At 36.1% G+C, this 27781-nt stretch overlaps 2 protein-coding genes across 6 annotated transcripts in view; one reads left to right on the forward strand and one right to left on the reverse strand.

The window, feature by feature from the left end:
• The first annotated feature begins 5 nt into the window (after positions 1 to 5).
• On the forward strand, positions 6 to 27235 carry SREK1IP1 (SREK1 interacting protein 1). 5 transcript variants are annotated; one of them, XR_001920361.2, is made up of 7 exons: positions 6 to 103; positions 2565 to 2612; positions 4129 to 4269; positions 6371 to 6443; positions 7798 to 8025; positions 15082 to 15256; positions 26718 to 27235. XR_001920361.2 is itself a non-coding variant. In XM_018070331.2 (6 exons), exons 1-5 carry the CDS (start codon positions 91 to 93, stop codon positions 7985 to 7987), a joined length of 465 nt encoding a protein of 154 aa, XP_017925820.1. In that variant the 5' UTR covers positions 6 to 90; the 3' UTR covers positions 7988 to 8025; positions 15082 to 15802. The 5 variants fall into 5 exon arrangements, 3 of the variants coding, with proteins under 3 accessions (XP_017925820.1, XP_017925821.1, XP_017925819.1); XR_001920362.2 differs by lacking the exon at positions 26718 to 27235 and adding an exon at positions 16609 to 16764; XM_018070331.2 differs by lacking the exon at positions 26718 to 27235 and having other exon boundaries at positions 15082 to 15802.
• The window catches only part of RGS7BP (regulator of G protein signaling 7 binding protein), a 38354-nt gene continuing 26478 nt past the window's right edge, over positions 15906 to 27781 (reverse strand). The window contains 3 exon segments of the mRNA XM_018070328.2: positions 15906 to 16896; positions 19465 to 19535; positions 21034 to 21178. Of these exon segments, the coding sequence (XP_017925817.2) occupies positions 16805 to 16896; positions 19465 to 19535; positions 21034 to 21178 (308 nt within the window). The 3' untranslated portion in view covers positions 15906 to 16804.

Below are 27781 nucleotides of genomic sequence, written 5' to 3' on the forward strand. Positions count from 1 at the left end.
AGTGGCACGGTCCGGGTGTGCGCCGTGCAAAGCCTTCCGGCAGGGAGAGACGTCGGTGCAGACGCGGGCCGAGGCGGCGGGAGCGGCGGGATGGCCCTGCCGGGTGAGGGGCCGGGGGCGGGAAGGGGCAGGGCTGGCGGGATCGGGGCCAGGAAGGAGGAAACGGGGAATGAGCGGCGGGTGATGGACAGTTGCGTAGGGGGGTGGTGGGGGCTGCTCTGGGAGGGAAGGCGGGAGGGGGTACGGAGGTGGCGGGGCGGGCAAGGCCAGGGGCAGTGCAGCCTTGCGGGAGCGTCCTCTGGGCCTCCCCACGCGGTTTTGGCTGATCCAGCCCTGCGTTCCCGTCGCCTCCTCCAAAGTCAGATCCGAAGAATGCTGGTGGTCAGCCTTGGTTTTCCTTCTCGATTGTTGTTCTTGGTTAACGTAGGTGCTCCAGCAGATCGTTGTTCAAACAGACCGGTTCGGAATGGTGGTGAGGTAGGGCAGGGAGAAACACCTACGCTGTTAGCAGGGTGTTCGTGCCATTGCTGCACAGTCTTGATCCTGAGAAAAAAAAGAGTGTATGGTTGGAGAACAGCTGACCAAGCCTGGGCTTTGGTAAGCTACTTCTCTAGTGAAGTATAAGCTTAATAAGCTTGCTCCCATTTTAGAAGGAGTTCTTGAGGAAGACTCGTCTTTCTATTCAAAGGTTTGCAAAGCTTTTATTTTTAATTTTACGCTCCGGTGAGTGGACCAAGTCCTTAGTGTTGTGTTGGTTAATTTTCTTGAGGATTAACGAATGGAAAGGAGAAGAAATTACAAAGGGAAGCATCTAGCAATTTGTTTTAATTGTCTAAAATTTCATCTAGTCTAAACCTCAGCTTCTAACATTATTATTTAAAACCAAAAATAATAATAAAATTTCAGTCGTCAGAATTTGGTGGGAGTATTGGGTGACAATATTCTTGTCAACTGCTGGGTGTTTCTCTTGGAAATCTTGACCTACACCGGAGATTTTATAGTGTGTGCATGACTTTACTGACCTCCTTTGGATGAAATACTAAATCTTTCTTTGCCTACAGGTCAGCTCTGTAGTAGGGCTGAAGTTTACTAAGTAGTAATTTCGGAATGTTGAGACCAGTTAGGTAGCTCAGGTGATCTGGTTTTCTAGTCCCAAAGTGTAATGAACAAGCAAACGCTGTTTTGAGTGGTTTTCTGATGTGACATTTCAAGGTACAGGCGTGCTTTTGGTTTTTGTTTTGTGACACTTCCTTCCATGTGTCTTTGAAATAGGCAGTCATGCAACAGGCACTTGAATACTGAGTTAATAGACCTTTAAGGGGATATGTAATACTAAGGTTTTGGGATCTGCAGAAAATCATGTGTTATAATGGAATGTATGTTTTTATTTCTTGGCTTTCCAGTGCTCTTTAGGGCATAGACCAGTGAGTCATCCAGATTTCCAAGTTAGTTTTTTCAACCTTGGGTTGAAGGTTTCTCTGTTATTTTGAGTAGAATTTTCTAAAGACAATGCTTGTCTCAGTAAATCATAGTTTAAATTCCTGGCATTGATGTACTCCCTTTCTAGTTCTCTAATTTCTGTAATAGATTTCTTATTATGTTTGATTATTTATTTATTTAAATACATTAACAAGCTATTCAGAAGACACTTTATAACTATTTAAGTCACTGAAGTTTTGTTGGAAGATAGAAGGGCATCCTTTGCTTTTGGAAATTCGATTGTGACATTCATTATGAATAGGCTCAGCTGTTTAAAAATCATACTGATCTCTTTGAAAGGGGAAAAGTCTCTGGTGTTTCTCTTCTTCTGAATCATGTTCTACTATTTCTGTTTAACTTAACTGTGGTCTCACGTGAGAAAATTCCACACTTTCCACACCTAAAATTTGCATTATTCTGGTCCTTCTTCCTGCTTAGCAACTACAGACTTTTTTGTTACTCTCTTCACTTTATTATACATTTGCTTTCTTGCACCTCTTAATTCTTTGTATTTGGTGCCATGTTTCCTGGATTCAGAATCATTTAACAATTTGTGGACTTTTCTTTTTTTCTGTCTTTTCTGGACTGATTTTTTTGTTTGCTTTGTTTTTTAATTGCCGTTTAAAGTCAATTCCTGTAATTAAAATATAAACCACTTCAGAGTTCCCAGTGAATGTCTGTCAATATCCATACACTGCTAGAATTTTTAGGTACACTTAGTGTGCAGTTACAGATTACTGGAATGTCAGGTAACTATTATTACTGTGCTCATACTGTAACTAAACAAATCTATAAGCTTTCAGAGAGGTGGAATAATTATTAAAATTATAATGGAAAGGTCATGATAAATCAAATTAGGATTTGGCAGTAAGTTATGTGAGTGGTTTATACTACACAGGAAAGTGACCGTAGAAATGCACTGGTTTGTCTTTCTTTAAGTTTTTCTTAACAGATATGTACTTTCATATGTACTTAATACTCTGAGTGATCACTTTTGTCTGTGTATTGACATTATCAAGCCAGATTTGAAAGAAACTTGAGGGTTCTGTTTAGCAAGACCTCATTGGTGAAATTTTCTCTTTCAGGCGGAAATAAGGATAACATCAGAGCAGGATGCAAAAAGTGTGGTTACCGTAAGTCAACAATAAACAATATGAAGTTACAGTGTTCTGTTCAATTTATGATTTTGGAACTGCCTTTGTCAGTTTTAAATACCACATTTTTAAAATTTATTTATTTCATTTTCATTCTCTGGCTTCTCACACCTGTTGCTGCTTTTGAAAACTCTTGAGTTTCTCAGAAAAAAAATTATGCTATAATATTCATATATATTACATTTGCTGTAGTAAATTACTTGAGAAAGTTTGAATTGAAAGCATCGTCTTTGATACATACTGAGATTAGCATTTGTGCTTCTGAATCTCACTGCAAACAGGCAGGCACTTCAGCTCACATTAAGGCCAATCTATGTTACAAGAAAAAATAATTTAAAATCTGTGTGATCTTTTAAGCCAAGAAAACATATTTCCTTGAGCATCGTGTATTTCAAGAGGCAGTTACTTTTATTATTTACAAGTTGTGCAGTTAGCATTTAGCTCATGCTTTGCATTATATACTGATCATACAGTGGCTACTTTCCTGATGAATGGAGAGAGGTCCTAGTGAAGATTTTAATTTGTTAATCACTAACTCTTATATTTAGAACAATGGAGGAGTAGACACTGTTTTGCAGTGAGTTATATTGAACTTTTAACACAGTGATCTAAGCTGTTAGAGGTTTTTTATGAGCGTTACATAGGGAGACAGGAAAAAGTCTTGTTTCATTCTTCCACTTCAGACTTTGCAAGAAAATTTGTCACTGAATTGTTTTGTGTATGTCTTCTTCAAAAGGACCATGGATATCAATATAGATTTAGTGCTCTGTTTCTACATGCAGCAAGTATCAGAAACTTTCTGGAAGAGAGGGAAACCTGTAGTCAAATCAAACAATCCCTTTTTGTGTTCCTAAAAGCTCTGTCTTCAAGATATAGGTGTTTTGATGTGAAGAACATGAGTTTATTTCAATTACTACTTGAATTCATGCGTCTCCCAAACCATTTTTTCAATTTGTTTTATTTCACTTTATTATTCCATTAGGCTTGTTCAGCACAAGGTTTCTAACTGGTCATGATTATCAAGATGTAACTAAGAAAATTAAAAATACTAGTCAAGTAGTAACTTAGACAGTAGTAAGTACTGGTTGTAAAGATTATAGCTCATAAGCAAATAGGATTCTGTGATTTCACTAGATGGAGTTAAAAAGAGCAGTATAACACTTGCTTTAGTTTTTTAAATATTTCACTTGATGCTTTTAGGTAGTTTCTTAGACAGTATCCAAGACAATTAAAAATAGAAAAATAAAAGTTGAACAAAATCTTTAACAGAAATAGGAAAGAGGTCATAAAGCACGGTTAAATGGAAGAGCATTGCACAACCTGTCAAAATTCTTGGAGGTTTTTTCAAAGTAAGCCCTCTCCTACCTCATTCACAGATTCCAGCCTACCCTTTTTTCAGTTCTCAAAACCAAGTAATACAAAAGTGGATGTTCTTTAGTTTCTGATATTTTTTGCTAAACCGTAATTTTTCTTTCTTTATATTTGTTTTGTCCAGCTGGTCATTTGACATTTGAATGTCGAAACTTCCTCCGAGTAGATCCTCAAAGAGATATTGTTTTAGATGTTAGCAGCACTAGCAGTGAAGACAGTGAGGAAGAAGAACTACAGAGATTGCAGGCCATGCGTGAAAAAAAGAGTAAGATGTTTTTGTGGTTTTTTTCTTTTCAGTCATAGAATACATTGAATAGTGGTCTTCTGAAGTGTAGGAACTCTCATTTTATCCTTTTTGATAACTACTATTAGTTCTTTTAGCTTGTGATTTAATAGTAGGTCTTGTCCTTCCTATGTTCAGACTTAGAGATGTGATACACCCACTTTTTTTATTAGTATTAATTCCCGTCATAGGAAATTACTAATGTACCCATTTGGAACATCTCAAAAAGGGCTCCTAAATGCAAAAGATTATCAGACTGTTACTAAGAAGCTGCTTAGGAGAAAATGATACGGATGTTCTGAGTTAATCTTTTGATTATGGCATGTAGTTTAAACATCTTATAACTAATGACAAATATGACAATTTCTCTCCAGCTTCTGAGTAGGATTTTGACTGAAACAGCTAGTAAATTGGAATTTAAACATTTATCTTTGGAGAATTACTCTTCTATGTTTGGAAGGTGTGAGTATGAATTGTTTGTCAGAGAGAACAGATGGGCTATTTATCAGGTGCTTGAGTTCATTTGAATTTGGACTTCAAAGAAGTAGTTCCCCTAAGTAAGAAGGAGAGGTTACTACACCATAGCATGTTTTAAGTGAATGAATGTTCTTTTTCTCTGCCAAAACATCATGTTCTGTTCTGTTGCTCTCTCATTCCAGACCTGACATTTAGTTCCTACTGAAGATGCTGTTTAGGGAGAGGGGAAAGATAGAGCCTTGTAGTTTGCTGTACGCTTCAAAAGAAACGGGTAGTCTGCTTGACAAGAGTGCTGAATTGGTACTGCAACGGTCCTTTCTTGGGACAAGTCTCTTTGAAAAAACTAGTTCCCACTCACGTATTTCTGAATGTAAGGATTGGGGGTTTTTTAGCCCTAACTGATTGAAGATGGATACCTGCAGGGAAAGCAACTGATCTTCTGATATCTATATTTATTATATTATATATATATATATATATATTATATTTACTATATTTTCTTTCTCAAACTGTGGCTGCTAAGGAGACATGTATCTCTAACTGTCAATAATCTAGGCAGAATTTTGCCATTTTCAAGTGGCCTCATCTCAAGGTTTTTGCACTATTTTCTTAAAAAAATACTGAGTGTTTGTTCGCCCATTCTTGTTTATGTTTTTTAATTGCTCCAAAGATAATTTGCTTTTTTAATTCATATTGAATTCTTTCAAATTTTGCTCCAGAACATACAGACCAGTAATTTGTATTTGTGGTAGCAAATGTATCACTGCACTAGTAACGTGCAGACTTTGTAGAAAGTATGATAGGAATAAGATGAAATGCTCAAAATTGACTGTTCTAAGAATAAATTATAAAGACAGTATTTTCCTGTTAACTGACATTGTAATTTATATTTATTTAGTGAATTTGCATTTGGAGAATTAAAAAATACTTTTTGAACTGGTATAGAAAAATCTAAGATCAGAAATTTCATCTCCAGTGTGATAAAAATATATTTTATAAGTGAAATGTGAAGTTACTATGCAGTACTATACAGCATTGGGGCAGGAAACAAACACAACCATATGAGGGGTAATGCTTCTGTCAACCTTTGTAGATGGTGCATGGAAAATTAATTCATTTATCTTAGTTATAGCATTGCTATTTGTGAAGTGTGAAAGGAAGATGTGTGAATGTAATTCAGGTTACATTCCTGAATATCTTAAGGGAATATCCTTTTTTTTGGTGTGTTCTAGTTAAATGGCCTGCTTTCAGACTTAGGCAATAATATGATAAGTGTTAAGACTGTTAAAATACAGAAAAACAGATATGAAAACCTGAAGCTGATGTCAACGTATAGGAAAAGTTACAACTTCTTGCTAAGTTTTACAGGCCTTCCTTCCTTCTTAGTACTTAGATCAAGGTCATTACAATGTAAGCTGTGTATAAAAATCTTGCCACTCTGCAAAATGTTTCTGAAATTGTTGCACTAGAGCAGAATTTGGAGGAAGGAAAAGATAACCTTTTCACAGGAATTTTGTAGTAACTTTACATTGCTATTGAAGCCACTCTTTTAATTCTGATCTAAATTCAGACAAGTGCTTTTTAAAATGTAACTTTTTACCCATAGATTTAAATGAAGAGGAAGAAAAAAAGAAACAAAAAAGAAAAAACAAAGAGAAGACAAAAAGACTAAGGAAAAGGTAACTCGTATCACACAGCTGTTTTCATTTCAAAACACAACTTCAGAAATATTTCTGATGCGTGGGTTGTCTCTCAGAAGGTATTGCTTCTTTTTATGCAGCTTGATTTGCAAGTACATCTTTGGTTTGAAAAGTTTCCTCTTTTGCAGTGAGAACTTGTTTGTTCTTGGATTAATGGTAAAGTCATGGGCTTTTAGCTGTGTAGTTAGGATCATGGAAGTTTTGAAAACTGTAGTAAGCTGGAGGTCTGCAGATGGCAGAAAGCAATGTTCCCTCTGACTGGAGAAGGCTTCCTGCACTTTAGAGACCCTAAGATTCTTTGCGTGCACACATTCACATGTAGACACACATGCAGGCACACACATGCTCTGAGTAACATGCAATTATCAAAAGGAAAACTTCTGTAGTTTTACTTGGCATCTGTTGAGTTTTAGTGCACCTGTCAGTGTAGAAGCCTAAAAAAAGTATTATTATGAATCTGAGTTCTGACCTGATGATTGATTGGTTTGTCTTTTAAGATGAAAGTAATGGTTAATCATTAGGACTGTTGATAAGACAATATCCCAGGAACTGCCCTGGGAGCTATAAAATGTGTAATGTATTTGGAGACCACAATAAGATATTTTTCAGAAATAAAGAAACAGGATTTAATTCTGGTTGTACTGACATTTTTTTCCTTCTTTATTTACATCGTGTAGCTCTGACTTCCACTTTTGAAGACAGTATTTACACTTACAAAAAAGAAGAATAGAAAAGAGTCAGTTTGGCTGTCGGTTTTCATGCAAGTAAATAATAGTTAATCATGTAAACAATAGCACGAAACTGCCCTTCTGAGTACTCATGATTACTTCATGACTATTTTATGTGTATAATCACTCATCATTGGTTAGAGACCAATACTACCAGCTGCAAGAGCATCCAAATTTGTCATACCGAGTTTCTCTTAGATTTTTGCATTGGAGGAATAAATTAAGATTTTTTTGAAGGCATTACTCTTACATTGTTATTGATCATGTGGTATTTTAAAAGCTGGAAACTCTATCTTGCTGTCATACTTTATTTTCTGTTGATCTGTACTTCTAATCTTTTTCTTCTTGAAGACTGAAAAAACATACAACTTCCCTATTCCATAGTTTTTTAATCTGTATTATAAACATACAAAAGTCTTATTAGGAAAGTCATCATTGAAGTTGAACATGCAGACTGAGATATCATAAGCTTTTCAGTGGATGCTACTGTGCAAATTCTACACCAAATTTTATTTGTAACATATAAATAGTGACATTTTAAAAAAAAATTATCGTGGCATTTTCCTTCTTTATTAAATATTAATCTATATTATTTTTTTCATTAGATCTTCCGCATCAAGTTCAGTTGAAGAGGAGGGGCCAAAGTCAAAAAAACAAAAATCACATAAAAAAGAAAGGGAAAAGGGGAAAAAGCATAAATCTAAGAAAGAAAAGCATCATAAAAAGGAGAAAAAGAAGAGACGAAAGGAGAAAACTTCATCTTCTGACAGTTCAGACAGTTCAAGTAGTGACTAAGATGCTGGTCTATTTTTGTGTTCACTTCTGCAGAGAAGGTGATTTTCCTTTCATATCAAATTTATTTATGCTTTGCAGTGCTGTTTTAAAAGGGGATATATGTATATTTTTGAGAAATCTATTTGCATACATCAGTGCTTCAAATTATTAGATGGACCATTTAGGAAAAAATTTCAAGTTTATTAGTACTAAACCATGTAAGTTTAACTAGTTCTTCACTCTTATTCTTAGTTCAGTTATGAGTAATTGTGTTTGTAATCCCTTACAGTAGGATATGGTAAACTTCAGTTTGCAAACTTATGTGTAGAAAGATACAGACTTAAATATGCTTAATGTCAGAATGGTTAAATCTAATCTGGAAATTCAAGTGAGATTTTCTGTTATCCTTTAAATAAATGTATGTTTTACATAGCACTTTCTGCTTCCATCCATTAATCAGTAAGTGCAAATATGAAACAGGTCCTGAGAAGGGAGGAACGGGCAATGAGGAGCTAAAAAAGATTGAGCCTTCAAAATTATCTTCAAAAATTGATCTAGTCTTAGACTGTGAAATACATGTACATGTTCTTTTGACAGGATCACTGTAAGCAAGCTGAAAACAAACAAGCAAACAAAAGCCATTAGTTTTTCTAAGTCCTTTCTGCTTGGGTTTTGTTCTTTCACAATTATGACCATTTCATCTTTGACACATAGACCAGCGCACGCGCGCGCACAAACACACACATATATCTCAAAACAAGATTTCTAATATTAAAACTTTAGCTATTTCTTCATTCCTGTCAATTCTTATTAGCTTCAGTTTGCATGAATTGCACTTTCAAGGGTAAACCCTGACGTAACTGCTGCTGTTGTACAGGCCCAAGATGTTGATTGTATGTCAGCTACTCAGCAAGCACCAAAGCTCTTACAGTATGAGGGTGATGCCAGTACAAACAAGAAGTGCCATTCCCTGTCAGCTATCTTCTATAAGTGATAAAGACATCTGAAACAGGCTATTTAGTGGAGTTAATTTAAATGTCAGCATAGTACTTAAGATGTGACTTATTTACAGTTTTCTGTGTAAGCTAAATATTTGTCCTACTGAGAAAGTATACTATGAACAAGAATGATTACTCCTTATTTATCTGTATTGTATATAAGTATTCATGAGGCTTTAACCTAGTGTAATAGTATGTAAAATATCCTTGCAGAATTTTGACCATCAGAGAATTTCAACAAAGAATAAAGTTGAGCTTTAAGAAACACATTGTATATGGTACTAGTTGTCCAGGAGAAGATTTAGGCTGGAAATTGGCAGAAACTTTCTTTACATCAAAGAACTGCAGTCTTAAAAGAGCAAGAAATAAAACTTCTGAAAGAAAGAGCTTAGTACATGTAATGGCTCAAAGATATGCTTGCATGAGACAGCAACAGGTTACAAATAAAAACATGCTCTCTTGGACACCAGAATTCGCATTACACTGGTACTTAAGTACATTTAAAAAGAAGGGAGAAAATATAAATATCACACCAAGAAAATTTACAGATGATACAAAATAAGGTGAAGACTCAAAGTGCTACTGAGGAGAAGACTGATAGCTTAAAGCCAGACAAGTTCAGACAGGAAAATGGAAAATATCTAAGACTGGCAATATGAGGCTAGATCTGAACAGCAGATTATGCATATGCTAGGAACAGCTGTGGAACAATTTAAAGTCAGTGTTAGAACTCTTGCCACACTATGATCCACAGAAGATATCTCCTGCTCACTTGCATTTAGCCAAGCTCAGTTTTTTTGAAGCAGAAAAGGAAGGTTCTGCTGGTAAAGGGTAGGTTTTGCTGCCTGTCAGTCAGTGCCTTCAAGATTCTAGAACTACTTCCCAAAATAATGCTACAAATCTCCTCACTGAAGTAACTCGGGACTAAGTGAGCAGAAATACATCTTTCATTAGCTTCTGTTGCTTCTTGTTCATGAAGCTGGACAATGGATAGGATACCTCTTACATAATAAGGAATCTCACCTTTACACTGACAAAAGACCAATCGGTATTTAATGCATCATTGTACAGTTATTTCTGGGATGGAAATGGGATAGAAGTTGGGTCTTATGTTTTTTCTGTTTTCCAATGGAGATTTTCTAGGTTTTGATTAGAAGAAAAGAGTGCTAGAACAGAAAATCCTTATAGAAAATCCTGGGGCTTTGGAACAGAAATACTCAAATGGCAGATGACTACTCTTTGCCACATCAACCAGCATTTCCATCAAATGTCACAATTCCTCTTCCAGCAGGAACCAAAATTTTGTAAAAATCTTCGGTAGAGATGACTTCTGCAGGTTTTTTAATAGAAGGTGTTAAAATATTTCATCTGCAGGAAATCAGCAGGGAATTGCCTTCCTCAGCAATTACCAAAAAACTATCAGTTGGTAGCAACAGAAATATCCCTTAATTCTCCAATACTTTTGTCTTTTGGAAGTTGTATGAAGGTTAAGTCACAATAACAGAAATGCTTAAATTGTAATACAGAAATGAAAGATGGGAAACCAGCAATAAGGATTATAGTATCAGGTATTAACAACTACGGTTTGGGTGAGGTCTTTTGTGCTGTGGCTAGATATCACCATCCATTTGCACTGAAAGAAGAGAATTCATCTGTTTTTTGGTATTTTTTTGTGCAAACACTGATGGAAAAATACTACTGCAGACTTAACATTAGATTTTGCTCTTGATAAATGACATGATCTTGGAAATCTGTTATATTTGACATTTCTTCACTGGGAAAGTAGTACAGCACTAGGGCAGGTTGTTCAGGAAAGCTGAAGAGTTTCTATCTTCAGAGGTTTTCAGGACTCAAAAACAGTCACTTGGATTGAGAGGGCATATTAAATGGTGAGGTGCTACAAACACCTAGCTGCAACCTTTAGGTAGTCCCTCTTTCCATCTCTATAAGGCAGAAGCATTCATGTTTCACAGGAATACTGGAAAAATATTGAGTGATGCCAATACGAATAATCCTGTTCAGATGGGAACCTTTAGGACTAAGAGAGTAAAATTATGTTGCTCTTTTTTGTTTTGTTTTTAATTTAGCTATACTGAGATATTCATTTGGGTGGTATTCTGTTTGTAATGAAATCATACATCAACAGCATACTCTGGCGTCCAGTACTTACTGCAATATTAGTAGACAGTTAAACTGTCTCTCCTAGTCAGTTAATCAAATACTTAGTAAAATTCAATGTGCTGCTTCACAGTCTGTCATGACCAGGAAAGACTGATGTTATACTTTTGCTTGGGACTGGTCAAAGAACTCAAATCTTTTGCAGCCACGTTTCCCAAGTAAGCTCAGTATGGGTTAAGAGGCTATCTTCTGGAGGCTTTTTTTTTTAAATATCTTGATCAACCTTGACTGGGTAATCAGCTGAGCACCGCTTAGAGGGGATGTCACTCTGGCCATTGCTTTGCAAATTATATCTAATTTAGAAGTGACTAGGAGTCCCAAATCGAACATAAACCATTTGGTCCATTCTCAGATGTCTAGACTAGATCCAAAATAAAATTTAGTGGGTCTTAGGCAAATTGAGGTGTCACAGACCAAAACTTTTAATTCTGAAAATTCAAGACCTTCACCCTTTTACATTCATGATACTTGTTCGTGTGTAAAGAAGCTGGTGCCTTATTGCAAGTTTAATTTTTCTTGTTTGAATATTGATGCATTAGACCTGGGGTCTAAAAAAGCATGATGTGGGTGCTTATATTAGGTGTACTTGGAAGGGTTTTGGTAGCAGGGGGGTTACAGGGATGGATTCTGTGAGAAGATGCCAGAAGTTACCCCTGTGTTGGACAACACCAGTTCCAGCTGGCTCCAAGATGGACGCTCCACTGGCCAAGGCCAAGAGCATCAGTGATGGTGGTAGGACCTCTGGGATAATATATTTAAGAAAGAGTGAAGCCTGCTGTACAATGGCATCAAGGAGAGAGGACTGAGAATATGTAAGAGTAACAAATTGCAGACAGCAAGGTCAGTGAAGAAGGAGGGGGAGAAGGTGTCCCATGGTGAGGCAGCTGCCCCCTATGGTCCATGGAGGTCCACAGTGGAGTAGAGGTCCACCTGCAGATCATGGAGGATCCTGTGTTAGAGCAGGTGGATGTGCCCAAAGGATGCTGTGATCCTGTGAAAAGATGGTGCTGGAGCAGGCTCCTGGTAGAACTTTTGGCCCCATGGAGAGAGGAGCCCAAGCTGGAGCAGTTCATGAAGAACTGCAGGCTGTGGGAAAGACTCGTGTAAGAGAATTTCATGGAGGACTGTGTCCCACGGGAAGATCCCACGTTGGAGCAGGGAAGGAGTGTGAGGAGGAAGGGATGGCACAGACAACGAATGCCTGATGAACTGACCACAACCTCCATTCTCCATCCCCCTGTGCAGCTTGGGGGAAAAAGCTAGAGAAACCAGGAGTGAAGTTGAGCCTGGGGAAAAGGGAGGGGTGAGGGAAAGGTGGATTTAGATCTGTTCTTATTTCTTCTTATCCTACTCCACTGTTAATTGGCAATAACTTAATTTTCCTGAGTCAACTTGGTTTTGCCCATGATGATAACCAAATTGTTGAGCGATCTCAGTGTCCTCAACCCACGAGCCTTTCATCATCCTTTTCTCCCCCTGTCCAGTTAAGGAGGGGGAGCGATATATCAACTTTGGTGGGCATCTGGTGGGCAGCCAAGGTCAACCCACCACAGTGCTCTCAAAAATATTCCATTAAGCTTGTTGTGTTTTCTGTTATATTTCTCATATCTTTATATTTTTGTCTAGTTTACTGTATTCCCACTGATTTTCTGTCTTGATGTCTGTGGAGTCTCTATACCTGCTTCAAAGACAATAAATTTTGGGCTATGTAGTAAACATCTCTTATAGTAGTCCATTGCCACAGTCTAAACAGCTCTTCAAACTTGTCAAAGTCCTTTAATTTATACTCATCTGCTTACCTTATATTGAAAAATGAATGGCTCTATATTGTATCTCATCCAAAATAAGCCTGCTATGGGATGAACAGTTAACAGGGACAATCTTGTACGTATTGTATAAGTTAAGATGCAGATTTTGCATGCTAATTTTTCATATTGGGTTAGCATGCAGCCTGCAATATGTATTTGCTCTCTACTTCTGTATGCTTGTATTTTGCTTCTACTCTGAAAAATTTAGACTTTACACTGAATATATATATTTGACTTCTCAGACTGTTATTTTTTATGACATGAAATATCTGAAAACCTGGAGCTGCACAGGGTTTTAGTAAAAAAAGACTTAGTGGAACTTGTCATATTTGGTAGGTACGGGAATTTTTGCTTCTTGTTTCCTACCCTGCAAAAGAATTATGGTGCCTTTAACCTATAACATTTTCAACTAAACTGTTCAAACCTTTAGAAGGCAATTATTGCTTTCCTCTGTATTCTCCCTAACTTGCTTGTTTCCATGCGTTCAGGAGGTCACCAATGTGAAGTTGTCTTTTTTTTTTTTTTTGGTAATACTTGGAAAATAAACAAATAAAAGAATGGTTGTAAATCATCTCTTAAGTGATTTGCATATCATTTTATTGTGGGAGCATTTAAACTTTGATGCCCTGTTCCATTAAACTAAATTGTAGTAATATCATTAACTTTCTTTTACCGACCTGATGTTCTGCGGCTTAAAAAGAGTTTGTTGCCTTTTGAATTTTAGTGCTCTGCATTCCTAACTAAACCAACTTATCCCTTAACACCTCTTCAATTCAGATACTTACCAGGCCTTGGTTCACGCCACTATCTGTTAAAAGGTAACTGAGGACATTCCATTCACCCTTGATCATCAGTGTTCCTTAAGTGGCCATAAAGCTTGGGAATTACAGCATGTGTCCATTAGGATTAGTAGAAGGTATAATAAAGACGAAAGGCTTGAGATAAGCTGCTTAATTGCTTAGAAGTATAGAAAGGCTTCAAAATGAGTAAAGACTGAAATTTTAATAGTCTTTAATTCAGGAAGAAAAGACACTGCTGAATTTTCCAGAATAACAAAAGGTACTAGGATGCACATATTACTGTACACTTCAATACACTGCAATGCAAGTCTATCCATCACAGAATCTGATCAAGTTGTGCAACTCACTGTGATATGACTGATGTCAAGATTTGTAAAATGAATTAAAATGTTTATACATTTGTCTAATTAATGTATATTCCATTCCAACAGGCATGGTTAAAATACAGAGATATAAGCTGTCACATAATTTGTTATGTTAAATTCTGTGTGATGATGTGTGAGCAGGTACTCAGCTAGACACATTACTGCTTACTCTGCCCATCTTCCTTTCAAATTAATTGTTGAAAAAAGGTATCACTCTGACCACCTATGGGTATTTCTCTCTGTGTACCAATATTGCAAGACTTCTAAGTCTTGTGTAAAAGTTTCTTTCTCCCTTCCTCTCTCATGGTATCGCTGCATATTCAGTCTTGCATTCATACCCCTTATTTTTGGCATTAATGTCTTTTTCACTTATGAACAAAAGTTAATTGGTTAATTGTAACTACTGATTGTATTCCTAGACAATATTTTTAATATCCATTAGACATCAGGAGTTGTTTTTCCAAAGTTTTAACACTTGCAAAACCTAGCGTACCTGTGGGGATGGAGTCATGGAGCATATCTTGGTTTGAGACTCCTAATGAAAACATGTCAGTGCTGCCTATTACAGAAAACAGCTCTGATTAATGAGGACAATGTTAATGAGAAATGTGGAGAAGACTTCAAAGAATTAACTTTGAAAAAATACTGTGCTATGGATTTTAATTCCATTCTTCTTAAAAATGCGTTTGTTCTCACAAGCACACAGTTTCGTGAGTGCGTAGGGATCTCCCCAGTTTAGGTGCTTAAGAATATGTATGCTTAAGAATAGTTCAGGACCTGAAATCTTCAAACACATTGCAGTTACCTGTTTCTGTGCTATTTAAAGAATTTAGCCATGCTAAATTCAGATGGAATTAATTTTGGAAACTCACAAGTTCCATAAGGGCATTTTAAATTTATTTGTCCTCATTGCATTTAAAATATTTATTTCTTGGCCTGATTATTCAAAAATGGATTTTCTCTCTGGGGGAGTGAAAGGTGAACAGACCAGTCCAACCTGGAAAAAACTAAAAGACTCTGCTTTATCTGACTGACAAGAAAAATATCCTTCCAGAGAAATGCTGGAAGCTCAGTTACATGAATGTCTAATCTGGGAGTGGTGTGGCTCTTCTGGAAGAAAAAGTCCTGCCTTCTGTTCCTGGTAATTAGATCTGAATTTTTGGTCTTTGCTATAAACAGTATGTTAATATTTCTGACAGTGTGGGCTTTTCCACCCTTTCTCAGCAAACAGCAGGAGAAAAACTTGGTAGAAAAATGGGTCAGATCAAACTTTTTAGTTGCCAGATACAGTTCAGTGAACAGCTATCCCTAACAAACTGCTTTAGGGGGTGTACTAATATCCCACCAAAAAACTGACAATGAATTTAACTGTATGGGTGTTTCCTGTGGCAAGGACACAACAACCTCCTTACCAGCATTAAACTTTTGTTTTGTTCTTTTGACATGCTGGGTCATGGTGGAATAAAGGGCTATGAGTCACTATTATTGACTACAAGGGTATGCTGACGTGCACAGTAATGACAGATTGCTATGGCTTTCATAGTGTTGCAGTCTAGCACAAGTTTATTTGTGGTGTCTTGCCTATCATCTTGAAATATCAGTACATTGAGTCTACCTATTCATATCTACTGCTTCTACTAGCTGTCATTTTAGTATTTATATATGCTCCATATTTTTTATCTTTCTAAACATACTTCTTGAAATGGAAATATTATCAAAACTTTGTGTAGTACTCTGACAGCAAAATTAGCAAAACACAGTCCAGCAATACAACTAGAAACATAACAATATTTAATTAAATAAAAAACTTTATTAACAATGTAAATTGTTTAATATCTTACAGTCTCAGATGATTCTGGCATGCCTTATAAGTTTTAGACTTAGTGATATGCAGACACCATGCTTTGAATTCTATTGGAAACAAAATGGGTTGGTGTTGTGTTTTACATTGTTTATTTTAATACCTCCTTTTAATAAATTATTTATTTTTTCCAAATGCTTGTAGATATACTATTGACTTAAAAGGAAATCTGTTGCTTCTATGCATTGTACAGTATGCAGTTATTATGATTCCTCTGTATTTACAGTCCTAACTATTTTCATTTATGATTTGTGTATCATAAATTAAGATACTTTTCTATGAAGCTTTTAAATTGAGATATATTGGAAGACTAAATATAAATGTGAGCACAAAAAGCAACTGGAGATTTTGGCAAATTCTGTTACAATATGGTTTGAATGTTTTAGAACTTTAATACTTTTGCTGTTAAATAGTTTTCTATGCTTAAAGACTGTTAAGAGTATGACCAAATATTTCATTATGATACTAAGAATACTGTACTATGCACAAACTTTTAGCAGCAATTCAAACAATTAAAAAAACCTCTTAAAATTATCTATGAACCATAATTCATGTGTCTTCTTTGAGCAATTGAAAGTAAGCATGCAAAACATACTTTAAAAAGTTTTAAATATGCTAGATCTATTCCACAGCTGTTTTTGATCACCATAATTTTACACTGTGAAATCCCTTATTTGAAGATGAGGAGGGAGCAGAAGAGCAAAATGAATAGTGTAGTGTAGAAAATGTACTTTATAATCAAGAGGAGCAATGTTCATCTTTTCAGTGGTCAAATAACAGTGGTTTAATTAAAGTCATGATCTTCTTGGTGCTTCTGTGCTTAATCTTCTAACTTGAGACAAGACAACACAATCCAAAGAATCTTCGCTTCCGTCGTCTTACCAATGGATATGGAGTCAAGTTTAGGAGGCTGCTATCATCTGTGATGAAAAATCCCACATTATAACACAAGCATGTAAATGCACAAAAGAGATTATATCATTTATGTGTCCTAACAGCACCTACATATCTCAGAATCACAGAACCATTTAGGTTGGAAAAGTCCTTTGAGATCGAGCCCAACCTTTGATCAATCCTTGTCAATTAGTCAATTAGCCCTAAGTGCCATGCACAGTCATTTCACCTCTAGGGATGGTGACTTCACCACCTCTATAGGCAGCCTATTCTAATCCTTGAGAACCCTTTCCATGATGTAATAGGTCCCATAGTTCAAGGCATAGAGCAAATAATAATAATCCAATATTTGTATTTAAGTCTTACAATGCTAATTAACGGGATCTCCATAATAATAATACAACAGACATTTTGGCAAGAACACTAGTTCAGTGAAGAAACCTAAATGAAATCACACCTTCACCGCTGGGATACCTGAGCCACAATATTCCTGCCTGGATTAATAATGTATAAGTAGCTTGAGATCTTGCAGACATGCAAGTTTGGAAATGTCAATCCTAAAGTAAAATTCTGGCTTAATTTAAACATAAAAATCTCCACTATTGAGTGGCCATTTGTGCATACTGGGAGAATTTCCATTTAAAACTGGAACACAGGAACTTCTTGGCACATCGAGATACAAAAACATTTGCCTAGGAAAGTTACCACTTGTTAGCTTTCTACCTTTTATATTAATTCCTTCTAAATTAATACAAAATGTATGTATTAGTGCCTATAGATTAACTCACACAGTGTCAGTGAGCTACCTCACAAATTTAGAGTTCACTTTGAATTTGAGCCATCTTCAAGTGTGGTTTCAGGCTAAGATCTATGCCTCATCATATTCCTATTCTGGTTACATCAGTGATGTGGTTTGATTGTAGAGTATAGACACTACTGTAACACAAATACTGCACTACAAGAACATAGCTAAGAGATCATTTAATACTGTGACTCAGTCTTACAAACTACAACAGTAATTTTCCTGCTGTCACTTCAGAGAATTTCATACATAAAAACCTGGTCTGTGAGCAGTCAGTAACATTATGCAAAACTTTTGTGAGCTTGCCATCTTAACTCCATTCTGGCTGTCACCGAAACCAACAGCAAAATACTCATTTACTGAGAGCAGGATTGGTCATTTGCAAAGATCAACACATTAAATGGCATTCATTCATCTCATAATCAATAGTTGTGATTCATATAAATATCAAAATTGCAGTCCAGACCATATTAATTATCTGTAATGTTGGTTTTTTCTATTTACTTGTACTGTTATGTAGCTTTCATTAATTACAGGTCTTGGATTATTTCAAAAATTTTAAGTACTGTATGAATAATGAGTATGACTGTCCATTCCTGAGGCATCCATTCTCAGAGGTCATCTGTAAACTATCATCACAGTTGGAGACTGTGAGAGCTGCAAAAACACCATTTAGGATTACCTGATTCTGGAGCATGACTCAGAGCTTTTAAACTCTAGGATGTTTCCTATCCTGCTGCACAGGTGGTCAGTGATATTCTGATCAGTGTTGAGGGGCAGTCTGGACACCAGGCAGCAGAGAAGAATTCTGTGCACCTTTATCTCTGTTCTGAACTCAGGTTCTCTATGCTTTACATCCCCTCAATTTGTCTTTTCCTTCCTTATTTCCAGCACACTCCTTTCTTCTAGGATAGGCATAGACTTTTTGTCACTTTTCCAGGCTCTACAGTGGTAAATACGTATCATGTATGATAAGCAATTGCCTTTTTCCTTTCACATGGTTTTCCATCAAGCCATCCTGCCATGAACTCCTATTTGTATAATGAACCCAATTATTTCATATTCATCTATTACTGTATTACGATGAATGCAAGACTGTTTAGTTACTTGGGACAAGATCTGGGACACATTAGGCATACGTCATTGGCTGCCACTGTGCAAAACTACATGGCCTTTAAGAAATACCCATTTATCAAGAAGAAATCAAAAAGGGAAACCATTATCTTTTTAATGTCATTCTCACGAACAAAGAGAGTTCCTGCAGATGTGAAGTATTTAACACTGCTGGACAACAACACAAAGGCCCATCGCTAAATACATGCATAGGCTGGAGATCCTTACAGCTGGCTACTGGGAAAAGCAACTGTTAACAATCTCAAAGCAAGTAGCTTTTCTGCATAGAGTCAGTGGCATGTCACAGAACATACAAGCCTTGCAGGGGTGAGGCAAATGCCATCACTCAGTAGGATCCCTTTAGACCTTCATTGCCTTTGAAAAAGAAGAACTCCTTACACAGGGAATTAGTTGTGCTTCTGCCTTCATGTCACCAGGAAATGTCTATTATTTTATGTATAGATGCTGTTTCTATAAAATTCCAGAATACGCATGTGAAACTCGAGAGGCCAAAGACCACATACTAAATTTGGGCTCCAATGAATCAGTAGGGAAGAGACTTTGCCTAGACTTTTCTTCTTGTTATTGCTATGAAAAACTCCTAGATTTTTTGTATTTAACAGAAGTCAAAACCTTTAATTATCGTAATTTTCCTTACATGAAGAAAATTAAAACCTACCTTGATTTTTCAGTGGTAAAGGCATAGTCTCCCTGAGTTTGCTTAAAAGGTTTTTCATTTCTCTCATATCTCTGTGGATACAACAGTTAAAAGAGAGACAATAGAACGGCAGTTGAAGACTGAATGGGGAGTGGCTCACAGTATAGCTTTATATATGCTGAAATAATGGAGCAATAAATACAACAGTCTTATAACAAACGTGGGTAGAGCCTTCCTAAATCTTCGTTCGCAAAGCCTAGCCACGATGATGAAATACAACAATCAATTGGGCAAGCATTCGGTTTCCAAACATATATCAGAAGATGTATACCAAAAGAAAGGGCAATAGATTTAATAAGGGAGCACTTTCACACTACCCTGATACTAAACTAGTTGTTTCTGATTCAAATTTATGATCTATTCTGACACTTGAGTTATTAAATGACTTGGTGGGCATGATGTGATCCCAGTGACAAAATACACAATATTCCATAAAATTATCACAAGCTAGTACTAATGTCAACTTTGTACTCCTTGTCAACATCTTGTAGCTTATGCCATGAATGTGTTTCACTGTTTAGAAGAAAATTATAATATATGTAGCTAATCCATGATACTTCAGTTCCCTGCACATTAAATGGCAATTTAAAAAACAGGGCTGTCACTCCCACCTATCTTAGGAGGACTCTGGCATTAGTTTTTCTGAAAGGCAGATGATGGAAAATATGATAACAAAATATTATCTCCAAAGCAACCTACATAAGGATATGTTTTGAATGTGGCCAGACATTTCAAAAAGGTTCTTGTTTTACTGGTAGACAGCAGACCAGCAATTCTGTGTGCAAGCTTGTAATGTCTTAATGCTTTCAGGATTTAAAACCAATGTGGTCTTGCTTCATTCATCTACATATAAAATAGTTCTTAGAAATGAAGCCATGTGACTAGTAAAAAATTGCTCAGTTCTATTCTCCAAGTTATGTTCTCAGTAGAAAAGAACTTTGTTTTATGTAAATAAGCATGATAACCATTCAAATCTCAGCATCAGATTAATATGCAAAGCCCTCGAAATAGGAATTTTTGCAAAGAAATGTTGGCCATCAAGGTTACTCTCTACTAAAGGGTCTCATTTTCGTTTTTCAACTGCATAGTTAAGAGGGTAACCTACGGATTATGTTCCTCTCCCCTCCTAAGGCTTTTGCACTCAACATTATGGGCAAAAATGAACTAGATTCAGTGCTTTTGAATTAGGAACGCAGAACAGGAGTCCAGCAGATTTCAGGTACAAAATCTGAAACCACTCAAGATGAGGCAAAAGCTGCTTCTTTTAGAGAGCCTGGCCCACCAGCAATATAATTTTGCCCTCTTTTTTTGACAGTTACCTTCTGGTAATTAGCCTAATAAAGCATGTCACTCGTCTTAGCCTTTCTTTTAGAAGTTGTTCTGAATTATGTTAAATGTAACAGAAATGTTAAGAGGTTATTTGATTTACTTATACTTTTTATAGTAGCAACACTGTCTGTCAAATTAAAAAAGACTAAATAAACCCTAGATGGAATTTTATTTTGTTCAGTAATGAAGTGCCACACATACCTTTCAGTGTTTTCAATATCTGTGGAAACCTGCCATAGATGCTGTTGAACATCTGTTGGTGATGACATGTCTTCTAAAATAGGTACTTCAGAACTCTCTTCCACTTTAATATCTAGAATCTTGGGTGGGCCACAAGGTTCTTTTCCTTTAAAATATTTAAACAAACATGTATCCCCATTATTTATTGATTAAAATGGATACTCAGATTATATCATTGATGCCTTGAGGTTGATTTTGCACAATAAAAATGGATAGAAAGAGTACTGAATGCAAGAACTGTTCAGAAAGAGAACAGACCACACCAGAATGCTGTCATATGTTACTCTTACCGATTTCAAGGGGTTTAGTTAAACTCCAGTGGCTCACATGCAACACAGATTAAGAGCCAGAGGACAAAACAGAACAAAGTAAGTACGGAAACTACAACACACATTCTGGAAACAACTTCAGAAACTTTGACACTAAAGAACACTGCAATCCATGTCTCCTAGTACTACAGCAATACCGAGGGAAAACAAAAGACAAATATGTGAAATTTTGTACTTTGTCATTTAAAATGACTACACAGCTGCCACCACTCACAGCTCAAATGCATTGTATTCTGAGTTTCCATGTTGATGCTTACCTAATTCATGCTCATTGTATGAAAACAAAATTCAGTGTTGAAATTGAATGGGGGCTTCATGACAGATCTTCCAGGGCTTTTGTCAGGGAGACGATGGGATAAAGGGTATGGATTGTGATAGCAGAGTATGCAAGAGAGTTAAGCATTGGTGGAATATTTTGGTATCCTTGCAAATCTCTTCTGGACTGTCTGATAGTGTTCCTCTTCTGTAGTGGCAAGTACAGCTCTGGCATCAAGTACATTTAAAGGAAAAAATTCACATTGCAGCGCATCCCAGACAAGTTATTAAGAAGTCAGATTTTTTCCCCTGAGTTCTCTCAGGAAATGGAATAAACAATCTCAGAAAGTAACAAATAAAACTTTCTAAAAGTAGAGGAAAAAATGTCAATGTTTAAACCCCTAGTACGTAACATTGAGTAGGAAATGTCTTTCATTTCAGAATTTTTGTAATTTGAAAAATTTTTACATCAGGACACACCTAAGTAGTTCCTGAAAGGCTTAGTAAAGAACATGAAGAACAAGACCAGCTAGTAGAGCAGTGCTGACATAGCGCATTTTCCTGGGACACTAGAGACCAAGGCTGCATACCATGCTATATGCTCTTCCACATCACAAGTATTCCTGCTATCAGGCATGTAACCTTCTTTTTTAAAATCTAAAAATTCCTGGATTTCAAGATAATTTTTTGGGGTAAGTTCTCTAAACTCTTGTATTCAGGTAAATTATTCCTTTGCTAAAAAGAAAAAAAAAGTTGTTCTTAGCTACTTGCCTGAAATGTCAAACTAGATGTTACTTATGCTGCAGAAGACACTTGCTTCATGTTTTCATTAGTCTTTAAAGCCAGTAGGAAGCCCTTTTCCCAGCTTTCCTTCCAACTAAGTTATCTAACTGAATCTAAGAGGGTGCATGACCTGATATAATAAGTTTACCCTCCATAAAAGAACGGTATGCTGTGTCCTTTCTTTGCTGCTTACTTTGGCATCCCCTGCTAACTTGGGCTTTGCCAAGTCCTTCTGTGATCCACTTTAGCCCATCAAATGGTAGAAGATTACCCAAATGAAAAATAAAATGTGAAGTTTTCTGATGAAGTGGTTTAAGTCAGATCAGTCAAGAACCTTACATGTTCAAGAGCAAGTGCCAGAGGAAGATCATATGGCCAGAAATAGAGGGAGTAAGCAGTGAAGGCACTGTAAGGGAGGGGAGACAGAGAGGAAGGAATCAAGACCTTCCTGTTGGTTACAAGCTACAATGCTGAATGCTGACTCAGTTGCTTGTGGAACAGCAGACTAAGCCTACTTCCCAGATTACATGTTTTTCTCTGTATCACCCTGTAGGTATAACTTAAAATTTTCTTGTTCTTAACTGAAGCTTCTACTGTTATTTTAAGGTAGTTCTTATTGTACAGTTTTCAGTGGTCATTCATATAAGCTTCATTATTTGTTATTTTTTCCCATTACAGTAAGCCCATAACAAAACATAAAGTTACCAATATCTCACTTTTTGCTTTTTCATAAAAGAGGTTTCATGTAAAGCACCTAATTTGCCACCAATATCACAAGGCTGAAACTGGATATTAATGAATTGTCCCATTATTTTGAAGTGCAATGGTGGAACTCTGACCTGACCTTTGGCAACATACTGTCAAGAACAACCCTGTCTATAGATGCATCCTTCAGGGATGTGAAAGGTGTTTCAAAAGAAACAATAACACCAGATGAAAGCACTAGGTGAAATAATAGTAAAGATTCTTTTTCACAATTTGAGAACAGAAGCACTGAGACTGAAACGTTCTTTTTGTTAGCACAAAGGCAAGCTCTTGCAGATTTAGCAGAATGAACCGCACAGATCTCTTTTCCACTGAGAATAGCTCCTTACCAGTAATTCTGTTGTATTGTGAGCAATTCATGAAGTCTTTCTTGAATTTCAGATCATATGCTCAGTCACTTGAAAACAATTAAATAGTCAACTAATAATAAAGGCTTTTCTTGAATAATGTGTGACATGCTTAACATTCCTACCACATGTCACAGCCTACAGAGAAACAAAAGCTCTTTAATCTTCTCATCCCTCCACTAGTAGGTAAGGATATCTTTTGTAATACACACTTATGAATGGATGTAAACCCTAACTTTGACTTTCAACTTAGTCAGTGGAAAGATTTTTCAATAATTTCAGTTGCAATGATGTATTCTTCCTTTTCTTACCAGTAGTTATTCTCTTTTTTTCCCCTTCACTTTAAGAAGCAGAAAATACTTTGGTATGAAATTAAATTAATTCAATTAAATAATGCTGAGGATCAAACTTGAGTGAGGGTAAATAGAAGAGCAGAAAATTATCAGTTCAGCAAGGTTTCATATATAACCTGTGACCACAGTGTTTTATGTGTCTTACTTGTTGTGCCTCTTACTGCTTCTGTGGTGACCTCTGTCATGCTACCCTATCCACCAACTCTTAGTCATCACCTAATTTGCACAGAAACTGTGATGAATGAAAAAAATTAAAAGAAAAAAACCCTTATTATATGTGCCTTGGAGCTAGTTGGATTTCACTGCAGAGGAACTAGAAAGATCTTTGAAGGGAATATCTGCATTTAACAAAGTTGAAAGAATCCCTCTCTCAAAATGAAGGCAGCATTTACATCAGGTTTCTAACTTAGCAACTAAGGAAAAATGTGCAAGCTATAAATCACAGCTTAAGTACATGAACAGGAGAACCTAAAAGGGGAATAGGAAAGAATTGTGTAGGAGGTAAAAAAAGTATTTGACAAATATAGTTAATAGTCTGATGTACTTAATTCTTGACTTACACTTGGGACCTGTGGAACTTGGAGACTGTCTCACTGACTTATTATTAAAGAATACACACAATATAGCAGGTTGAACAGGTTCTGGACCATAAGAATAATATATTCCTGTAACTACATATGAGCAGAGACTTATTCTTTTAAAACTCAGAATAAACAGCTACCAGTTTCACCTTGTACTTCTTTGACAATGTAGCTTTATTTTTACAGCATGTTTTGAACTCTGGAAAACACCTCCAGTTCATTTTAATTGTCCCATCTTGCCTTTGATTTGTTATATGGGCTTGCTCTCTTCAACATTAAAGTGCTCAAATGCTGCACAACTAGCTAATATACAATATACAATATCGCAATATACAATCTAGGGTTTAAAAAATATTTTCTGATATAAGCAATTATATAACCCAACAAGTCAACTAGATCTGTAGATGATCCTAAGAAATTCCTGGTTTCTATGTAAACATGTACAGACATTAAACTTTGGTAGTGTGCACTTCCACAATGACACGTTATTCCATTATTATAATAACGTTTTACAGTTCCTAACAATGAAAGGAATTACTGTTGTGGATATATGAAGTAGTAAAGATTTTTTATCTGTTATGCTTGCATATTAAAAATGCAATGAAAACCTTTGACCCCAAAGTATTTGTGGCTGTGTACACAATGTATGCTGAAGTGCACTTACAAACTCTGAGGCAGTCCTTGATTTTCTCAATGTGCAACCTTGACAACCTCCATGTTAATTTTGAAAAATGATAATCACATCCAGCAGCTTCCGTGGACAGAAAGTAGGCCTACAATTTCTAAGATCTTGATAGCTACAGCAGAATTTGTTTATTTAATTAAAATTGTCAATCGGTACACATACAACATTTAAATGAATGACAACTGAATTTTGTAAATGCTTCAGAGAGGTACCTAAGTTTCTTCAGAGTATATTACTTTCCATTAAATTCTAATTCTAATTCTAAATTAGCATTTTTAGCTTAATGTCTCTTTACAATGGGGAGAAATTGCTATTTATGCAGTTCTGAAGATATACCTATTAGTGTGTGAGTTACTGAGCAAGGTCTGAGGAATAGAAAGATTCTGCCTTTAGAAGAGAATTCTGTGCAATAAATACAATGTATTATACTAAACAATTAGGATAAAAGAAAGATGTGTGTTCAAGTAGAATACGTGTATTAGTTAGCCAGGAATCTTGGGATTGTGGAAAGGAGTAACAAAATATATGATCAGGTAACCAAAAGCTTAGTAACTACAAAAATCTTGAATTAAGGATATTTGGGCATGATTCCTTGTGCCCCTTGCAAACTTTCTGAATGTCGAACTGTTGAATGATAGTATATTTTCAAAACTGGGCTTTTGTGGCGTATGTATTTTTAAAAAAATAATTCTTAAAGAGCACTTACCTCAGTTTACTTACTGTATAACACAGCTGCAAATATTAATGTCTTTTGGCCCCACTGCGACAGTTAAATTTCAAAGAAATAACAGAATATCTGATTTTTCTAGTAAAGGTTCTATGACAGCAGTAAGTTAATCTTGCATTGTAAATATTCAAGAAATTTCTGTACAGGAAGCTTGATACACACTATACAGTAAATAAAGGAATATCTGTTCAGTAGTAAAGAAAGATAAGGAGAGATGAGAAGATCTGTGCTGTAACAGATGAAAAGACACAGAGCTCAGCCCTCAAATTGTTGTGTTGTGTTTCATTAAGAGCATCTGTTTCCTAGTAGGGACCACTGGCTGAGCTTCTCTTGGGAAAAGAGCATCAGCCCACTGCCTTAGCTTTATCAGTTCTATAATTTGTTTGATGAATTTTGATTAAGGTACCAATACCCATAATTATTATATATAAGCTACAGGTTGCCAAGGACAGTCTGCATGTCATTCTACTTGATCCTCTGCTGGCTCCTGAGTAAGAACATAAATTAGTGAAATCTTATCGGAGACTTAAAAACCTAACAAACAACTTGTCCAACAGGTAAGAGGACTAGAAAATATTACATCCCAATATAAAATATTATCTTCAGAAATGCTCTTCAAGATACAGCAAGAACATCAGACATACACATTTATGGATTAAACAAAGACTATAGGGGTAGTACTCTTAATACACAAGAATTTATTTTTTTAATATGGTCATTCAGATGATGAAAAACTGGTGAAAAACTAAAAAAGTTATATACTAGCAATATCACAATATATTTTATAACGGTGAAATTATTGTCTCTTTCCTCCCTAGAGATAAATTTATGCACTTTGCCTACACTGCAGTATCACTCTCTGTAAGTAAAGAAATTAAACAAAGGTATGGGCTCATTATACTCCTTTGAAAACTTTATGTTTTATCAGAACACAGAATAAATAGGTTGCAAAGTCATCTAGTCTAACACCTTACTGAAAGCAGAGTCAACCTGCATCAGACTGTTCAGATTTATTTGAGTTAACAGTATCTCCATGAATGGATATTTCACAGCCCCTTTTGGTGCCTCTCTAGCATACAGCTACCTTCACTGTGAAAAAATAGTTAATACAGAAATGGAATTTCCCTTATTGCATGATGTCTTTACAATACTTTTAGGTGTTGCAAATACCAGGTATTTAATACAAAAGAGCAATGTTCTGTTGGCTATTCAAATTATTTGAATCCCTGTCATCATAAAATTTTTGCCTGTTATGAGTTTTTTTTCAAAGGATGTCCCAGAAGCTTGGAGCCAAGTTACTGTGTTTATCTTTACATGGATACAGGACAAAAGTCACTCGGTTTAGCAATGGCAGAATAGCAACCAAGCAGGTTGAGGAACTAGTGTATATCAAAAGTACTGCCAGATAGGAACTAAACTGCAACTCATCCAACTTTAGACTTCTAACAGTTTGTTGTTTAGTTTAAGTTATTAATGTAGATTCTGTCCAGAAGCAAAAGGGAGAAACAAGACATGTTGGGGTTACTCAAGTCACTTCAAGCTATTTTCTTTCAGCAGTTACAGAAGATGGTTTGACAACTGTAACCAGCGCTAAGAAATGTAGTAAAATCTGTCCTAAAAAATGATGATTCATTGTGAAAGCTACTGGCATCTTGTTATACAATAGCTGTTAACTCTCCTTGTTCTATAGATTTATTTTGACTTGAAATAAATAACTGAGAAGCTCAGTTAAGCAGTTATAAACCTCTCATTCTTACTTCCATAACAAAAATACCAAATATCCCTGGCTCAATGCAAAAAAATTACACTACAGGACCTTTCGGTGTGACAGGAAATTCACAAGGTTCATTACAAGGCCTTTATCACAGTTCATAACAGAGTTTT

The sequence above is a fragment of the Manacus vitellinus genome, unplaced genomic scaffold (genome assembly GCF_001715985.3).
Source record: "Manacus vitellinus isolate BGI_N305 unplaced genomic scaffold, ASM171598v3 scaffold_18_pilon, whole genome shotgun sequence".
In the NCBI taxonomy this organism is placed as follows: Eukaryota; Metazoa; Chordata; class Aves; order Passeriformes; family Pipridae; genus Manacus; species Manacus vitellinus.

Excerpts from the sequence above, each read along its gene's own strand:
- SREK1IP1 (XM_018070331.2), top strand. Across the intron at positions 2,613-4,128 it reads ATGCAAAAAGTGTGGTTACC|CTGGTCATTTGACATTTGAA; the intron begins GTAAGTCAACAA and ends TGTTTTGTCCAG. Across the intron at positions 4,270-6,370 it reads GGCCATGCGTGAAAAAAAGA|ATTTAAATGAAGAGGAAGAA; the intron begins GTAAGATGTTTT and ends TTTTACCCATAG.